At 49.3% G+C, this 18,391-nt stretch overlaps 1 protein-coding gene and 1 long non-coding RNA gene across 4 annotated transcripts in view; one reads left to right on the top strand and one right to left on the bottom strand.

The window, feature by feature from the left end:
• Positions 1-862: 862 nt before the first annotated feature.
• On the bottom strand, positions 863-12,139 carry LOC132646421 (uncharacterized). The gene is made up of 4 exons (XR_009584683.1): positions 12,012-12,139; positions 4,976-5,050; positions 3,956-4,096; positions 863-1,740 (listed from the first exon to the last, which is right to left on the bottom strand). It is a non-coding gene; the product is annotated as an uncharacterized LOC132646421 (long non-coding RNA).
• Positions 12,140-12,313: 174 nt separating this feature from the next.
• Positions 12,314-18,391, top strand: part of Kcnk2 (potassium two pore domain channel subfamily K member 2) — a 115,320-nt gene continuing 109,242 nt past the window's right edge. The window contains exons 1-2 of one of the 3 annotated variants that reach the window (XM_021645321.2): positions 12,314-12,835; positions 15,885-16,195. In XM_021645321.2, the coding sequence (XP_021500996.1) occupies position 12,835; positions 15,885-16,195 (312 nt within the window). In that variant the 5' untranslated portion in view covers positions 12,314-12,834. Of the gene's footprint in view, positions 13,081-15,884; positions 16,196-18,391 lie in introns of those variants that run through there. The other 2 variants (XM_021645320.2, XM_021645322.1) reach the window with 2 other exon arrangements.

The following is an 18,391-nucleotide window of genomic DNA, read 5'->3' as shown; positions in this document are numbered from 1 at the left end:
TGAGAGGGGAGAGAAAGAAGAAAGGAGCAGGTGAGCTGAGCTCAACTGAAAATCTGCTTGTATTTTTTTCCTACAAGGAAGAAAAAATATATCTGAGGCAAATCTGGAAAATGTCTGCAACTTTAAAATCCAAATTTATGGTCACATTCCAGTTCCTTTGTACTTCTGAAATATGTAACAACTAACAACTTTCAAAATGATGTACTGTTTTCCAGTTTCATCCGTGCTGCTTCAAACAACTGAATGTCATTACTTTTATGTCTGAGTAATATTCCCTTGTGTCTGGTTGCCACATTGTTTTCACCCATTGATTGATACCCAAATCTTGGGTACTCTCAAAATAGTTGAGTTCATTTCAACAAGAATTCAGTGAGAATTTACCACATGTTAGACACTAAGGATAAATCATGGGGCAACAGGGTCCCTGCTCCAAACAACTCACCCTCAAGAAGGAGAAAAGGGTGTTAGCGGGCCTCAATGCATCATGATAGTCACAGTCATGTCATGCTTTATTCTGTTCTCAAAACAGAATAACTGAAGTCATGGTGATCCTTTTCTAGAAGATTCCAAGCAAGCGTAAACCAGAATAGTGGCCAAAGTATCACAGTTGTGGATTTAAAGAACATAATATTTGGGTGCTGACAAGATGTCTCTTGGGTAATGGTGCTTGTTACTAAGTATGATGACCTGAGTGTGCATCCTGGAACCCACATTTTAGGAGGAAAGAACAGACTCCCACAAGTTGTCCTCTGACATTCTCATGTGTTCATGTGTAACACACACATATTTTAAATTTTACTTTCATATTTATTATTTCAACTAACTGCAAACAAAGTAATTTAAAAAAAACAGTCCTCCAAAATACAACTGGCTGATGTACTGCACAATTTTTTTAAATAAATGATACACATTTTAGTAGGCATTTCTTATATGATCCCTTCCAAATTTATCTTTGGGTCTCACTGTGGGGTTTTCATGGAAACTTGGGGTGCTCAGCTTTACTGTGATGGCTGTCTGATTTTGTGTTTTTATCACCCATTCCAGAAAGCATTTAAGATCATCCTGTGTAAATAGAAGCAATGATTACATTTTTATTAAATGCCTAAAATGTGCTATGGTATATATTCAAGGGCTTCTGTGGTGGTTTGAATAAGACTGGTCCCCACATGGTCTTATATTTGAATGCTTAGTCATCAGCAAATGGCATACTTGAGAAGGATTAAAAGGTGTGGCCTTGTTGAGGAAGCGTGTTACTGAACTCCAGCTCTGAGGTTTCAGAAGCTTAACCCAGGCCTCAGGGCTCACCGTCTCTTCCTGCTGCCTGTGGATCCAGATGTAGAACTCTCAGCATCTTCTCCAGAACCATGTCTGTCTGTGTGCGTTCATTCTCCCCACCATGATGGCAATGGACCAAACCTCTGAAGAGATAAGCCCATCCCAATGAAATGCTTTCTATCGTAAGAGTTGCTGTGATCGTGGTGTCTCTTCACAGCAATGAGCACCGACTAAGGCTAACTCCAAATGCAATATTCAAGTCCAGGGCAGCCGGGAAAGTAGCTGCAGTTAGGATCGATGCTGTCTGGCACGCAGTTAGTACATGTGAAGAATATAATGCTGTACCCAAAAATGACAACCGTGACTCCAGTCGAAAAAACAAAACAAAACAAAAACAGGACAGTTCATTACCAGGAACATTGGGAGTCAGCTTGGAATCTGAGCAATGCAGCACTGGCACCCCTCCTGAGAAAATATCAATGGAAAATGCCAAGCAAATTTCTTTTTTTTTCCACCCAATTTTCATCCAAAGAAAAACCACCACAAAATGTAGCATTCCACTGCTGGGAGTAAATACACAAAAACAGGAAGAAAAGGAAAAAGATCATGAAATAGCATTCATAGCTACCCTTAGTGGCTAACAGATTTCCACCAATCGTTAAAAATAGTTTTGTAAATATTTGACAACTGGGTATTAATTAAAACGAGCCTAGTGCGGCAGTGTGGCGATAAGGAGGGGTACAGCCGCGCGGAGGGAGGGCGCGCACTGAGTCAACGCATTCGTGCTATGACTTTACCTCTCCAGGCCCTTACTGTGTTTATATGCTGTTACACGCAAATGTTCTCCTCGCAACCAGCAAACTATAGATCGGGGCAAAAAAAAATGTTGTAATCAAAACCCTGCTACTAGAAAAGACTTTTTACCTGCGTCCAGAGGACAACTTGAACAGGAAGGAAAACGAGAAGACCTGCCAAAGCCCGAAGATGTAAAGCAATGGGGATTGCTAAGGAGACTGAAAACCGGCTGAACACCATGTCAGGGGCATCAGAGAGCTACGGCTCAGACCCCAGAGGCCATGGCCAAGAGAAACTTTACTAGGTGCACGGTAGATGCTGGGGTGGCTGTTTCTAGGCCCATTATGTCTGTTTCTAGGAGCCCCTGTGGCCCCACCCTCACCTTTCTGACAGAGCTGACTGAGAACCCCCCACCCCCACTGATTCACTGCCTCTGAGGGCTTCACATAGGGAGTACATAAAAGACTAGCTGACCCCAGAGGGAACTGCTTAACATCCTCTTTTCTCCAGAATGGGGATGGGTTTGACTCCCTCATTTGGGCTATCTGATTACACCCTGACTCAAGCTGTTCCTTTGATTCCTAAAAGGCAGCTTTCCAGTGTTTTCCGGATCCTTCTGGAACATGAGTGGCCTCTTCCTTTCTGTATCTCCTTCTTATCTCAGGAGTCTCCCTTCTATCTTGGATTGTGGCTGCCAACGGCGGTGACAGCAGTGGCCAGTGTTAACCAAGGTCTTGCGATATGTCCCTCATTACTCAATGCATATTTCAAGTGTTTCCTCTCTCAGGCTCATTAACACACTGGCAATGCTATAATTCTCACTCCCCTTTCTCAGATGAGGAAACAGGTGACAGTTGTCTGGGCCTGGACTGAAATCTAGACAGTTCACCACCTTCACCTAGTGGGCTGTGCTGCTCCATGTGAGTCTGTTATCTAAACCCCTTGTGATAATGAGGAGTGTGAGAGAACCACATGGACTGCCCATGTTTCAGAAGTTATGAGTTCAGTGTTTGTTGGTGATAAACATGGTTACAATGGAACACATCATCTAGACATTATAAGAGCTGATTTGTGTGTGTGCTGGGAGTAATGGTGATGTTGTTACCATTCATTCCACAAAGAAAACACAGGGGCTGGAGAGGTGGTTCTGTGGTTAAAAGCACTGCCTGTTCTTGCACAGGACCCAGCTTCAATTGCTAGCACCAACAAAACAGCTCACAACCACCCATAACTCCAGTTCCAGGGATCCAACACCCTTCTGGCCTCTGTGGACCACATGCATGTGGTTCACAGACATATATGCAGGCAAAACGTCCATACATATACAATAAAATAATAACAATAATAATTCAGAAAGTACTCAAATATCTACTCGGTTGGTGTGCTTAGAAGCCAGAAAGAACTCAGGTGAGGTACTGGCCCTTCGCTGCCCATTAGCCTTTGTTTGAGCAGAGGAAGGCAGCCATATTGAGAAGTCCACACAAGGTACAGTGTTCCATAAGTGTGTCTCAACATCTAACAGGTTCACTAGACATGAGCGCATGGATGATGTCACAGAGAAGTTTAGTCATAATGTGCAGTGAGTTGGATGTCTCAAGGAATCTAAATAACCAATAACCCAACTCAAAGTTTTGGAGTGAATTTTTCATCTAATATATGAAGAAGTGTCTGTCACAGGAACTTAGGGGTCAGACTAAGCCTTCCATGTCACAGTTGATTCGATTCTTGCTTCTGTCTTGGTTGTAGGGTTTTGTAGTATAGAAACTGCTATGTTGGTCTGAGTTGCCTTTCAGGCGGTGTTTTGATACTCCATAAGCACATTGCATAGTTGCATAGTTGGTTTGAGTGTGATGGTGACACATCTGCCCAGAATTAACACTCTTACCTGCTCATTACCAAATCATGTCCATTGTCCCACGAAGGCAGACTGTGCTAACGACCAATGAGAAGCCTTGTGTTTTGAACGGCTCCTTAGGAAAGGTCAGGGTGCCCTCTGCATCACGGAGCCTTCTTCAGACGCCGCTTCCTGCAGAGTGTAGAAGCAATATGACCATATCCTGGGTAACCACCCTTCTTCCATTGGCTTCCAAAGCAGCCTGCTGGAGGGCTGGCTACACAGCACCATCAGAAAAGTGCACAGGAATTAAGCAGGAACTTGGGAGAAGAGTAGAGCAGGAACAATTTCATCAGGCAAGCCTCAACAGCTTTCAGGGGAAGGACTGGCTCATCCCTTTGGAGAATGGACATGAATTCGGGAATCTGCAGAAGCAGTAAGTTGGTTCATGGCCCTGGCCCTTGAGGCAATGCTTAGGAGCATGCTTTTGGTGGGAGCTTCAAGAAGGGGAAACTGATGGATTAGAAGAAGGTGGAGTGATCCCATAGACAAGAACGGCTAGTGTTTGGATCTGGAAATTTTAAATGAGATGAATAACTCTTCCTGTTGGCCTCCCCCACCTCAGTCACGATTGAAAGCCTGGCTCCCTGCTGTTTGGAGATGGTGGAACCTTCACGGAGGCCTTCCATCCTTTAAGAGGCACGCCTTTGCATGGGTTGCAGGGTCGAGCCTGCTTCTGTCCTCTGATTGCCCCTGTGGGGTGAAAGGTCTGTGTATGCTGCTCAGTGCACTCTCACTAGCCCACAATGAAAGCTCCTGCCCGGAATGGATGGAGAGCTCCTGAGATGGAGCCAGAAGTAGACCTTATCTCTGGACAGGCTGACTAACCTCTGGCATTTGTCACAGCCAGAGAGGGTTCACGACCTCAGTGACCTGACAAGGAAGGTAGCAGTGGTGAAGGATCCAACTAGGGCGTGAGTGACGTGAGCGTACTGTTTGTGCAGCACGGGGCCATACCCCATCTGTGCTTAACAGGAATTTCCCCAGACATCGTAGTAAAGGATTACTTACCTTGAAGGCTTTGTGTTTTTCCCGACAGCCCTTCAGTTTTATATCAGAGAGGGGAGAGCCTTCTGCATGCTAGCCCTGTGTGGGAGCAATCAAAACGAGACACTGCAGCACAGACTGTATAACCCGATGGTCGTTTTATGGCAGCTGTACTCCTGGGCCCTCAGAGGCTGCGCTGACAGAGCGGCTGTGGCCAGGCATCCTCAGGACCACGGTCAGCCTGCGGAAGCTTTTGTTTTCTCTTGTCTTGTCAGTAATTGCTCATCTTTGAAATCTGATTTTCCTCAATTTGAAAATTAGAGAAAGTTTCTGAAATAATTTGAAAATCTGGCTTCTAAGACATCGGAAGGTCTCTCAGACACTGGGTCAGTGTTTCCTGCTGGCAGGAAGCAATTAGAGCTGACTGAAATGTTTGCTCCGTTCCTGATACACACTCTATACGCGCATGGTGCGTGGGCTTTGAGATCTGGACCCCTGATTGATGGCCGAGCTCTCTCAGTTACGCTTCTTAGGGGCTTTGACTCACGGAATAGGCATCGATTTTTGTACTTACTGTGTGTTGGCTATAGTGAAGAGGAATAAGATGCCAAGGTCTTTTTATTTGAGTCTTGCAGGCACTGTTATAGGCTGAATTGTATTTCCCCACAACCAGTATTTTGGGAAAAATAAATAAAATCTTAATCCCAGCACCTTGGAATGTGACCTTACTGGGAAATATGGTCTTTGCAGATTAAGATGAGGTCATTAGGCCTGAACAAGACTACTGATATCTTTTAAAAAGGCATGGAAACTGACCACTCAGAGGGCACACATGATATGAAGGAAGACAAGGATACAGTGCCCCAGGCATGGGTGTGCTGTCCCTAGACCAAAAAACACCATGGATTTCAGCCAACCTCAGGAGCTGGCATTCAACAGAACTCAGCTTGGAGAGTTCTCAGGGAGCCTGGCCCTGGGACACCTTGATTTCTGCCCTCTGGTTCAGGAGGCAGACCACACGTATCTATTGTTTTAGCCACCCACGTCTTTGCTCCATTAGTAAAAAAAAAAAAAGTCAGTCTGAATAAACATTTTACGACAGCAAAGCTGTAAGCAAGGGCGTGGGGTGCCCTTTAAGATGTGTTGGGGCCCTGGGCTGAATTTGTCTGAGAGGTGTTTTAGCTGAGGTCTGCTGGGTGAATGCAAGTCGCATTCTGGGAAGGAAGGGGGCAGGCACACTCCACGCTGGCAGAGCTGGCATGTGCGAAGGCTCATGGAGAAGTGGTAGGATGCGTTCAGGAAGCTGGCATTCAGCGGGTGGCTGCATGAAGGAGAGAAACTGAAGCTCTTGGTAACGGGCCCTGTAGCTCAGTGCACTCGCTGGCCCATGTTATTCAGGAAGGTTAGTCGGTTGCTCTAAGGCTGAGCACCCCATGGCTTGTTTCATGAGAACTGTGTCCTTTGTCTCATGTGGCTCTTATGAGGGTTAAATTACAAATGAAGGGTCTTCACACACTTGGCTCTCTCTTCCTTTCCCCATCTCTCCCTCCTCGTTCCTTTTTTCTCCCTCCTCCTTCCCCATCCTCCCTCTTCCCCTTCTTTCTTCTCCTCAGGGGTATGCATGGCCCTGGGGCACCTTCCACACTATAACCTGCTTGTGGAAGGCACCAGAGAAAGAGGGTGCTGAGGATTCCAGCACCTCCACATTTTACTTGCAAGGGGTTAGTACTATTGCAGTGTGGAAAGGGACTGGTTCTTAGTGGAGATGGGGCCATTAGGGAGCCATGAACAAGAGGACACCTGTCATTCAGGGGGTCAAAGTGCCTGAGTCCCATTTTAGGAAATGTAGAAAGTCCCTGAGCACTTTACCAAATTTTGAATCTAATATAAAGGCATTACCTGTATTTTAGGATTCTTTTCTAGAGTAAATATGGCCTGGAGGGCTAGCATTAAATCTTCTGTAAGTCTAGCATATGGCCTTGGGTTTTGCATTTGTTCCAGATACAAAAACATAAAAGGAGAGCAAAGGGCATGGGCGAGAACACCAGCAGCTTTGCTCTCAGTCAAACACATCTTCAGGGAATCACTCTTGGCATTGTCTGTTTGCCCGGGAAACCTCAGACAAAGTGCTCAGTTGTCTCTCCCAGAACTAGGGTTGGCACTAGCAAAGGCTGTGGTCTCCAGCGAAGGCACAGCAGAGACTGTGGGGCTGGTAGAGGTCCTCAGCAACCTGGGATTTACATGAAGCAGCGCCTGCATGGGGCAGCCATCAGGAACTGAGAAAGCTACCAGGGAAGGGGCACAAGGCTGTTGTGTTTGGAATGGGAAAGTCCCACACAGGCTTGAGTATCTGAACACCTGCTCTCCAGTTGGTGGCGCTGTTGGGGAGGTTTTGCTGTGGCTTTGCTGGAGGAAGTGTGTCATTGCGGCAGGTTTTGAGAGTTTCAGTTCCTATACCACCTTCAGGTCACTCTATCTCTACTTCTGGCTTGTGGTTGAGGATGAGAGCTCCCAGCTTCCTGCTCCAGCTGCCATGTCTGCCTCTGCTGCCATTCTAACTGCCATGATGGACGCTTACCCTCTGGAACTATAAGCCTGGATGAACTCTTCCTTTTATAAGTTGCTTCTGGTCATAGTGTTTCATCACAGCACCAGAAAATTAACTGATAAAGAAATGCTGTGTTAAAAATGGAAAAGCCTTTGCACCTCACACTTTGAAATTGGGGTTTAATATGACGTATGTGCGTGTCTGCCATGATCTGCCAATAGTTACCCTGATGTTGAGCTGGATTTCTCAACACTCCTAGGAACTACGCAGTGAGCATGTGCTCTCCTGGCAGACCAGCCGGGATCCCATCTCTGATCAAATGGTTCCCAAAGTGCAGTCCTTGGGTTATAGCATTAGTGTCTCCTGGGGACTTGTGGTGACAGTTTTCAGATCTCCCTGAAGTCACAAGACATCAGATCTCCGCATGTGGGGGAAGGCTGTGGGTCCTCCCAGCCCCTCCAGGTGACGCCCCGTCTCACATAGTGCTTGCCTGGACCCTCTGCACACCTGTCTTGTCTCCCCAGAGATTTCTAACTTCCATTCTGATGGACACACTGTAATTGTGAGCACATACAGTCTTCAAAACGAGCACACTCTGGCCTTGAAGGATTGCCTTCTGAATGCAGCTGCACAGCTCTGATCTGACTGGCATCTGGTGGCTCTTAGAGCCCACATCGATTCTTTTCTGCTGCAGCGTAATTCACCCCACCTGCCCTGGTTCCCCGGACTGAGCTTGCGTGCTCTCCCAGCTGTGTCCCACCAAGGGCCTTGGTCAGGCTCTTCTGTTGGGGACCATCCTTCCTTACATTTGTTACATCCTCACACGTATGCTCACCTCACACGTGTGTTCACCTCACACATATGTTCATCTCACATGTATGCTCACTTCCTCAGAAGTGCCTTCTCTGGGCTTCCAACATAACACACTGCCACAGACCCTGTAGCTTTCTTAATGATGTGTGTCGAGATGCTGCAGGTGTGCTCACGTATGCTACCCTCCTCAGGCCATTCTGAAGGAAGCATCCTTACTGTAGACCTGCTCAGTGTGGAGTAGGCACACGGGAACTATCTGACCAGTTTGCTTTGTTCCTCCTCAGAACTGTAGAATGTTGTGACCCAGAAGACTAAATAAATAACAAAATAAAATACGTCCAGGAGCTGGAATTTGTTGGTGGTCTGGCTTCATCAGTAGCTCCCTGTTCATGCCGCCAGGCTACTGAATAAATTTCCGTATTAAAACATAAGTGGTGTCCGTGTTTGGGTCTAGAATCTCTCCCAAAGGCTCCTGTGTACAAGTTGAAGTCCTCAGCGTGGCTGCATGCAGTATGAAGCGCTGTGGACGGGCAGGCAGTGGGGCCTGGAGGGATGGCTTCAGGTCCCTGGAAGCTGGGCTCAAAGGTGGCTTGTGGGACTCGGGCTGCCCGGTGGTGCTCATCAGCTCCTTTGCTTATGATGGAAATGGTTTATCTATGGCAGCTCTGCCTTCACGAGGCCTTCATGAGGTCAGAGGCCTACTGAGTGGGACCATGTGGCTTTGTGGTGGAACCTTCAGGGATGGTGTAAGCCTTTTCTATTTCTAGGCTAGTTGCCTCACATATTCCACTATAGTACTGTGAAGGTGACAATACATGTGAGCTCTTCCTGACTCTTCCCATTGTCTCTTGTGAGTGCAGTGAACTCCCCCAGCTTTGTAGATCAGGAAACTGATAAAGAACCTCTTCCCACTCAGGGTTCAGAAGTGGCGAGGTAGGATGCTCACAGAATTCTTTTGATGTGGTCAAAACAACGAACAAAGAAACATGCTCATTTCTTAGTGTTTTTTCCCCTACGAGGGCATTCTGAGCAGGCAAGGATCAATAAAGGGCAGAATTAACATGAAATGGAGCTCTGTGTTCATGCTGCTGCAAGTTGGATCATGGCATATCTGTCCTCTGAAAGGACCAGAGGAGGCTTTGTGGGAGCCCGATATCATCACTGTGCATTAAAAAATAAGGCCTGTGAAGCCCTGAACCACGAGGAACTCGACTCTGCCCTTCCATTACACTCCTGATGAGGCTGGGGTGCACGGATTAAGGTGTGAGCGTGGCTAACAGAACAATTCGCCCATTTCCTTGTTTTTCTAGTTTCAGTGACACACAATCTGGCCCTCCTCATGTTTCACACACTCCAGTGCATGTCTTTGTCCTACAAAGTCCCTTAAAGGGGCAGGGTTCTTGAAGGAAGGACGGTGGGGCCGGTGTGGACTGAGGCCAGAGTCAGCCAGGGCCTCGGTGCTTCTGTGGTCCTCTCGGTTTATCTGTGGAAACTAGCTTTCAGCTTGTTGGAGTAAGTTTCATTGGCATGGTTCAGAATCTTTCCTGTTTGCTTTTCTTTCTTGTTTTAGACATTTGTTTTTATTTTATGCGTGTGAGTGTTTGCTGGCATGCATTTCCGTGCACCAGGTTTGTATAGTGCCCCCGGAGGTCAGAAGAGGGCATCAGGAATCCTGGAACTGGAGTAACAGATGGTTGGAAGCCACCATGTAGTTGCTGGGACCTGAACTTGGGTCTTCTTCTAAAGCAGCAAATGGTCTTAACAGATGAGCCAGGTCTCCTGTCCCCATGTTCTCTCACATCAACCAAAGCACCCAGCACACAGGATGCTGGTGGGCCATCAGGGAGAATGGCAATCCAGCATTGGGATTGGCGGGGAGACTGAAAGCCTGCCTGTGGGGATGGGGGAGCCGTGGGGCCATGGAGCCATGGAGCACAGAAACCCACAGGGGTGATGCTGGCTGTCCCAGTGTGCTGAGAAGTCACTTATTTGACAGAAGACCAATCAAGGCAAGAAGATGCAGAGAAGGAAAAGTATCCCCTAGGTTTGTAAAAACTTAGGGAAAGCAAAGAAATGGAAGGGAAGGGGGGAAACTGGAAGGATAGCCTGGGGTCATGTCATGCAGGTGACTGTCACTTGCCTGTGTAGTGAAAAGTGATTTCAAGTTGCCGTTTGTCCCATTCTCTGTGTAAGTCGGGTGTACTTGCTCTGGATGCTTGGAGGGAAATGGGAATGAAAATCTCATCATTGACAGCCCCTCCCCTGAATGCAGCATCCCTCACTCGTGCTGGGTGTAATGGGACATGGTGTCATCCCTCCCAGAGCCTGCAGGATAGTCTGTGACAAGGGTGAAGATGACTAGGCAAAGTACATGGTAAGATGCCTAACTGGGGCTCTCCAGAAACCTCATCCAGCATGGAAGCTCTTGCTGAAAGCCAGTCCAGCCCTGAAAGACTGCTGTGGAGACATTTTATCTGTGGAGTTAGCTCCAGATTACTCTAGACTTGTAGGTGGGCATCAGCCACTCAGAAGCAAGAGAGACCTCCTGGAGTCAATGAGAGTGTGCCTCAAGCCTCCCAGCTGCTCTGGGATTCCAGAGGGATTTGCAAGATTCAGGAATTGTGTGAGCCAAGCCCCTAAAATGACTCCCTGGTGCAGTCACTTGTGTGCACAGGAACATTCTGTATACAGAACTCTACGGATGCAATCCCTTAGTCCTGCAAGGTGTGAGGAGCATGTGTTTTGGGAGAAACTGAGAGGGAGAGAGAGAGAAGGCTGTGGGGCCCAGAAAGGCATGAAGTGAAATGAGTCAACCGGGTGAGGCAACAGCATGAGCTGTGACCTAGAAGCTTGAGAGGGTCTCGGTCTGGTAGGGAGATCAGACTGGTATATTTTTAAATGACACGTCACTTTTGAGACCAGAAGTCGAGGGAAAACTTTCTTAAATTGGGGCAAGATGGAGTCTTTATTTCAGCAGAGGGAACAGGTGCTGAGATTATTCCGGAACCAAAAATAGAACAACAACAACAACAAAATCATTGATGTTGGAGTCCTGTAAACAACTTACGAGGTTCACGTTCCAGCCAAGGCTGTGACTGTGGCTCCCTGCGTGTGACTGGGAAACCACTGGCTGTGCACTGATGATGGGGCAGAAGGTGGTGGTCAGCTGGGGACAGGCCGGTTTTAAAGGGCCACACTGAGTACAAGTAGCCTTCCATGTCCTTCCCTTTTCTTGGCCGGTTCTGTTGTAAACCAGCCCTCGTCCTCAAGAGTTCGGCAGCTCGGATGCTGCCCTTCGGGTGTCTGGGCAGAACTGCTGTCTACCAAGCTGGGTTTCAGCGGGTGTTGGGGAGGGGGGAACGAACAAGTTCAGCCTGAGGGTGGCTGTCTTCCGGCCTCGCCCAAGCCCAGAGCATTCAGCATCTCCCGCCTGAGCCTTGGGATGGGGATGGCAGATTGTTTTCCTCCATTCCCCCTGATTCGGGCATCCAGTGCCTTTCTGATTCAGGAACTCCAGGCCCCAGTCAAGCAGCCCAGAGTGTGCAAAGACTATTTCTTAACCCTTCCAAAGCGTAGCCTTAGATGACCCCGTAGCCTTTTGCGGGGACCCCCCCCCCGATCTGAAGCTCACAGGGCACTGGCGGGGTGGTGTCTCCTGTGCCACCCTGGTGGAGGGGCGCTAGCGAAGAAGATACTCACGTGCTGGGATCTGGGGCTTCTCCTACACCGGGACTCCAAGAAGGCAGGACTTGGAGTCTCATGGAGGACTCACACTGACAGCTAGAGCAGGAGGTGGTGGGACCCTGGGCGGTGGGTGCAGGTGAGACTCAAGCTGGCCCCGGGAGGAAGGCGGGCCGAGGGCGCCGCTGGGAGGACGCATTGGCAGCTGGGGCGCCGCGGACGCGCATAGGGATAGAAGGGGGGTGCGGGGGGGGCGGTGCGAGCCCGGGCGGGGATACAGCAGAGGCAGGAGGAGGGAGTTCAGAAAGGAGGGAAGAGGGGCGAGGCGAGGGGAGAGTGGAGCTCCGGGCCGGGCGGGCCACCCCGGGCCACACCCCCCCTTGCGGGCGCCCGGCGGGGCTCGGGCCAGGCGGGGCGCCGCACAAAGACATGCGGAGAGGGGCTGCGCGGGGCCGCGGCACAAAGACACCCGGGCTCCCGGCCGCGCGGGCTGCAGCCATCGCCCCCGCGCCGAGCCCCGGGCAGCGCCGAGCAGCCGGCCGAGCGCACCTAGCCACCGGCCGAGCGCAGCCAGGGCCCGCGCCGGACCCCAGGCGGTCGAGCATTCGGGGTGACCCAGCGCGCACGGGGGCGGCGGCGTCCTAGCCCAACTTGGCCTCGGCCTCGCCCTCTGCCCAGCCTGCTGCCTCTGGTGTCCCCTCCTTCCCGGGATTTCGTTTCTTCTCACGCTCCCCCCCACACCCCTCCCGCCTCCAGCCCTGCTCTCCCCACCTTGTAAAACAAAGCCGGGGAAAATGCCTGCCCGTGCAGCTCGGAGAGCGCAGCCCGTCTTGGAATAAGGAGTGAGTACAATGGCGTGTTGGTAACAAAAAAAAAAAAAAGGAAAGAAAGAAAGAAAGAAAAAGAAAGAAAGAAAGAAAGAAAGAAAGAAAGAAAGAAAGAAAGAAAGAAAGAAAAAGAGAGAGAAAGAAAAAAATAAAAGCATCAAGTCTGTTTAAACAAACAAACAAACAAACAAACATTGTGAATGCTGCATGCCTCATGCTTGCCAGCGCCTCGCGGGAGAGACCCGGCTATACCGCAGGAGGTGAGACCTCTGGGAACCCACCCCGGCCGTGCGCTCTCCCTCCCGGGAGGGTGGCGGAGGTCCCCTGGCTCCTCATCTTCCTTTCCGTTCTGTGGTTTGGATGTGATTCTGGCTTGGCGACCCCAGCCCCGGCTGGGGATCCATTCCTGGCTCAGTCTCGCGCTTTTCCGCTGGTGCCTGGGTTTCTTGCGTTTGCCTCCCTCGGGTGTGGGTTTGGTGCATCTTGAGACAGTTTCCAGAGAGGAGGGTCAGCCCTGGAGAGTAGCCCGCAAGCAGGTTGCACGGTGGCCCTGTCACACTTGTTGCCCATTGCATGGGGGACACGCAGGGCTGCTGGGGGAAAGAAAATGAAAAGCTCGCTTCTGCTGCCGTGTCGGGGCACTGGTGGCTGGCTGGAATACACAGTGATGGGTGAGGACCAGAGACCCGCAGCATGAAGAGCAGGGCGCTGGGGGAGGGGAGAGGTAGTGATGGTGTTGAGGGTGTGTGGAAACCAACCTCTCCGCGAGCTCCAAACAGTGGAGGCTGGGAATCAGAGTCTAGATCAGGCGGGAGGAAAGGCTGGTTTTCTGGCTGTTGTTTTGTTTAAATATTTATTTTGTATTCTACCATGGTCTGTCTGTTAGATCTGCCAATTGTGCATTATCTATTTCTGCTAATTAAATATAAGGCCACAGCTTAAAAGAATGTATCATTCTCTGGAAATTTATCAGCCTAATACACACACACACACACACACACACACACACAGAGAGAGAGAGAGAGAGAGAGAGAGAGAGAGAGAGAGAGAGAGAGAGAGAAAATACCATTGCCATATCTGCCCTCTCTCTCCCGCAGTGCATCATGACAGTATCTTGGTAGGATTTCAGGCTGGGGCTGGGTAAACAGTGGCAGTGGTTTCTAATTCTCCGACAAAGAGAATTAGGTGACAAAGGGTAAAAATCAGTCCCTTGGGGAGTCGGGGAGGTTTGTTAGAGGTGGTGTAGGTCTCTTCTGCTGTGCGTGTGTGTTAATTCAAAGCTGGCTCAGTTTTAGATCATATTTCAGCCAGATTCGGAAGGCAGGGAAGTGTGGAGGAGTGCTGGCCACAGGTCACAGTGGTTTCTAACTGCCGTAAGCACTTCTATTAGCTCTTCAAGAGCCAAACAGCCAACACCTGCTCGCGTGCTTAATGTGCGTGGCATCGCCCTTGCCAGTAGAGTAAAGGTGCCCCGTAGTCTGCGGCCTCACCCTGAAAAGTCAGTGGGCGGAGAGGGAGGCGGTCACACCTGTAGGCGGTGGGCTGAGCCTCACTCAGGAAGCTGACCCCACAGAGACTCCGGGAGTCTGGAGTCTGGAGCCTCCTTGCCGGGCTGCTGCTGCGGCTGGGGGCGGGTGCTGTGTCCTCACGTCCACTCTGATTTCATCTCTTCAAAGTCAGGACATCCCGTGACCTTGGCTGCTTGAGGAGAGCCTGCCATCTGCCTTCATTTCCCGGCTCTCCTTCCTCTAGTGCATCAGACAGCTGCTGGCAAAGTGTCCTTCTGACGGGCAGCTGGAGATGCACCTTGGGAGCGCACACCCCCATGGAAGCCTCCATATTCACAGTGCTAGGCACGAGGGCAGGCTGCGTGGAACTTGACGCTAAGACTGCCTCCCCCTTGAGTAATTTCGGGGGCTGCCGGGGTGCAGTTCTATGGGGGTTTGTTAACTGCCTGTGGAAAAGTAAATTTTAGATTATGCTTTAATGAAACCTATATTGCACACGGGGCAGTGATCGGGCGTATTTTGTAAGTGACGAGCCTCAAACCGATGACTCGTGCTAGTGTGGGTCTCCATCTTTCAGGCATTCTGTTAACCCACCTTAGCCCGCTCTTGCCTCTCCAAACAACTACTGTGTGGGGAATGGCTTGTTTTCCCTCTGTGGTGAGTGGCCACTGGACAGCTTTTGTATTTTCTAAAATGAAAGCCATTAATGATGATTTTGAAGAGTCGGGATAAATAATAGATGGAGCTCGAGTCACCTCACAGCATCTGGGAGCTCTAATGGGGCAATTAGCCTCGTGCAGAGCACAGACTCTTAAGGTGTAAGCCGTGTGCTGGCCTCTTCAGCCTTTGGCTGGCGAAGTGGAGGGACGTTCTCACGTCTTGGCTGTGGTGGCTCAAGAGTTTGCAATACCCTTTGTGCTTTAAACATGTAAGAGATCGCAAAACCAGGCTTCCTACTGTGTCTGCTTTGGAAGAGGGGCACCAGATATGAGTGGACCGAGTGGTTTGTTCCCACCAGAAAGTATGCACTATGTCTTGAACGGCGCTGGTTGCAATCCCTTCACTGCAAGAAACTGGAAAACGCAAATAGCAAACGCTCTTTATTCTGATTACTTGCAGTGGGAAGGTCTGATGTACAGACGTTAGCCATGAGCCTTCCTCATGAGCAAATACCTTCTCTAGTACCATCAGCCTTTGGGAGCTCCAGGCATTTTCATTGACACGTACAATGGGCAGAAACAAATCCAGAAGTTAACGAGGAACCCCTTAGGCATTCCTTTATTTGTTTAGTTTTTCCCTTCAAATTCGCTCCCTTCCTGCTTGGTCTGACTCATTTTTTTTCCCATTCACCTGGCGCCCAATGGCAGCAGAGGGCAGAAGCCCCGCCCCCTTCCTTGAGCATATATATGGCTTCGCAAGTGACTAGGGAAGGCGGCTGGGCCAGGCTCCTCAGCTCCCACTATCCTGAGCCCACCAGCCCTGGCTGACCCCCTAACAAAGCAGCTAGCCCCTTGCTTCCAGACTCCTCCCGCCTAACCCCAATTCTCTGTTGTCAGTGGCGGCCCCTGACTTGCTGGATCCCAAGTCTGCGGCTCAGAACTCCAAACCGAGGCTCTCGTTCTCTGCAAAACCCACCGTGCTCGCTTCCCGGGTGGAGAGTGACTCGGCCATTAATGTAATGAAATGGAAGACAGTCTCCACGATTTTCCTGGTGGTCGTGCTCTACCTGATCATCGGAGCCACGGTATTCAAGGCACTGGAGCAGCCTCAGGAGATCTCCCAGAGGACCACCATTGTGATCCAGAAGCAGACCTTCATAGCCCAGCACGCCTGCGTCAACTCCACGGAGCTGGACGACCTCATCCAGGTAACGGCTTCAGAGACATGGGCTCTGTTTCTCCCTCAGGGGAAGAGCAGGCTAGGGCGCCAGGGCAGACCTCGTGGTCCTGAGAGCATGGCCCTCCTTTCACCCTGTCTTCGTCTCCTCCGTTGCCTCCCTCCTGCCATCTTACCCCCTTTCCCTTCAAATTCGCTCCCTTCCTGCTCTTTTAGGCTTCTTCCCTCTTTGTCTTTCTTTTCCCTGTCTTAGAACTGACAGGGGCTCACTCTGCTGTAGGCCCTCATGACTGGGGAGGCCATGGCCCACGGGGACGTGGAGCTCATTGCTCTAAGAAGGCAGGTAGAGGCCAAGGCCACCGCTTAGGAAGACAGGCTGTGAGGGACGTTCTTGGGGTAGACTTGCGACAACTCTGTGACTAAGTTGTCACCGGCTCTTTTCTGTCCTCTCCGTATAGCTTCATCAAATGGTTCTTTCTTCTTCGAGTCACAACTACAGCCAGGAAACACAGGAAAAACAACGTTTTGAAGAAAAAGCTTCCCAGTTTTAATTTAAAATAGCAGAACATCATCCTTACGGTGAAACATGTTTTAAGTATTAACCTCCAAATCATTTATGTCTGAGTTAGGCTTCTTAGACACAGCCATATTTTGGTAGTAGGTTTCTTTGGCATAAAGCAAGAGTCTTGGGTGATAAAAAAAACTTTAAATTCTCCTACCAGGGGGTCTGCTGGGTGTTGAAAGCATTCTTATCACGTGCATACTTATTTTCCTAGACAGCTTGCTTTTTCTTGCTTGGTTTAGCTTAAATTGGACTGAAAGTGATCCATGAGTCATCATTTGGGTGTGTTTTTCCTCATTTTGTGTCTGGGTTTTATGTCATTTGAATGAGGCGGGACAATAGATTTAGAGATGTTACTGGACTTAGTCCCATATTTTTGTAGGACCTTTACTCTAGTTTTATCTTGGGATGTCTACCCCTCTTATTCCCAGCCACACATGACTGACAGCGCGTGTTATCTGATCCTGATCCCCGCTGGGGGCCTGCCACATTTAGGCATTTCTGCGTCTCACTCATTTAACTTAAATTTTGTTCCTTTTTGTTTCAGTTTTAAACTGACACAGACTTAAATTTTGAAAATGTTCTTCACACACCCACAGGCCGAGTTCTTTTTCGCTTCTAGGTAATGGTGGCATCTCTACACTGACAGTCAAACAGCCAACTAAGTTACCCTTTCCCTGTAAGCTCATCTTCACTTCATTCTTTCCTTGTGCCACATAAGCCCGTTGTCGAGATACTGCGAGTCTTTAAAACATGCCCCTTATTTCAGTTTTAGAAGCCAAGCTTCTGGTTGTCTCAATGGAGACAGCATGGCATGGCGCTTAAAGACTCAGCTCTGGCCTCAGATAGGGTATGTGTGAGTATCCTACCAAATCTTCTTTATGAGTAAGCAACTTTTCCCTTTAAGCCCTAAATGATCTCTCTGGCAGGAGACTTCCTATCTGGTAGGTGTGAATAGAGTCAGGGCTGAGTTACCGAAAGCAGTGAGGGGCAGAAAAAGCATCAGGCTTGTTTGCAGCCATTGTTACCCTCCACAATCCCATGGGGTTGTGGCTGTTGGTTTGGGTAACGGCACCCCATAACTGGCTCACAGTGTGATTCCATAGGCAGGAAAAAGAACTGCACAGGTTGTCGGAGGAACCTCAGTGTAAAGTTGATATGATCTCAGCCACCTAGAACTCTCAAAACAACACGAAGGTCATGGCAGATAGGGACAATCTAGTGCTTTATTAATAAGCATGACTGATTGTCTTTGCTCTTTAAACATAGGTTTGTGTTCCATCATTTTCAGTGTAAAAATTGCCTGCTAGTTATTATCATGTCCTTATCTTTATAACTCAATTGTTTCAGTACATTTTCCCCTTTGAATATCTGTACTTTGGTACAAGAATCTAGCGTGAAACTTCAAGAATCAGGAACAGAGAAAAGTAAATGAGCCCATGTCATTTAGGCCCACAAGTGGCTCTACTCAGTGTAATAGCATAGCATCAGGGATTGGGAAACCAGACAGGGCAAATCCAGGCATCAGTAGGGTGAGGGTTCCAGTCTGCAGAGCCTGGTTGGCATCAGTGCCAAGTGGCTCTGCTCTCTAGGGAGATTTTGTCTTCTTGCAGTGGCAAGAAAGTGGGAGTGGGTGGTGGTTCTGTCCTGCTGCTTGTGAGATGG

Source organism: Meriones unguiculatus, chromosome 11, assembly GCF_030254825.1.
Source record: "Meriones unguiculatus strain TT.TT164.6M chromosome 11, Bangor_MerUng_6.1, whole genome shotgun sequence".
NCBI lineage: Eukaryota > Metazoa > Chordata > Mammalia > Rodentia > Muridae > Meriones > Meriones unguiculatus.
The sequence above is the reverse complement of the archived record's forward strand: the minus strand, read 5'-3'. Positions and strand labels throughout refer to the sequence as shown.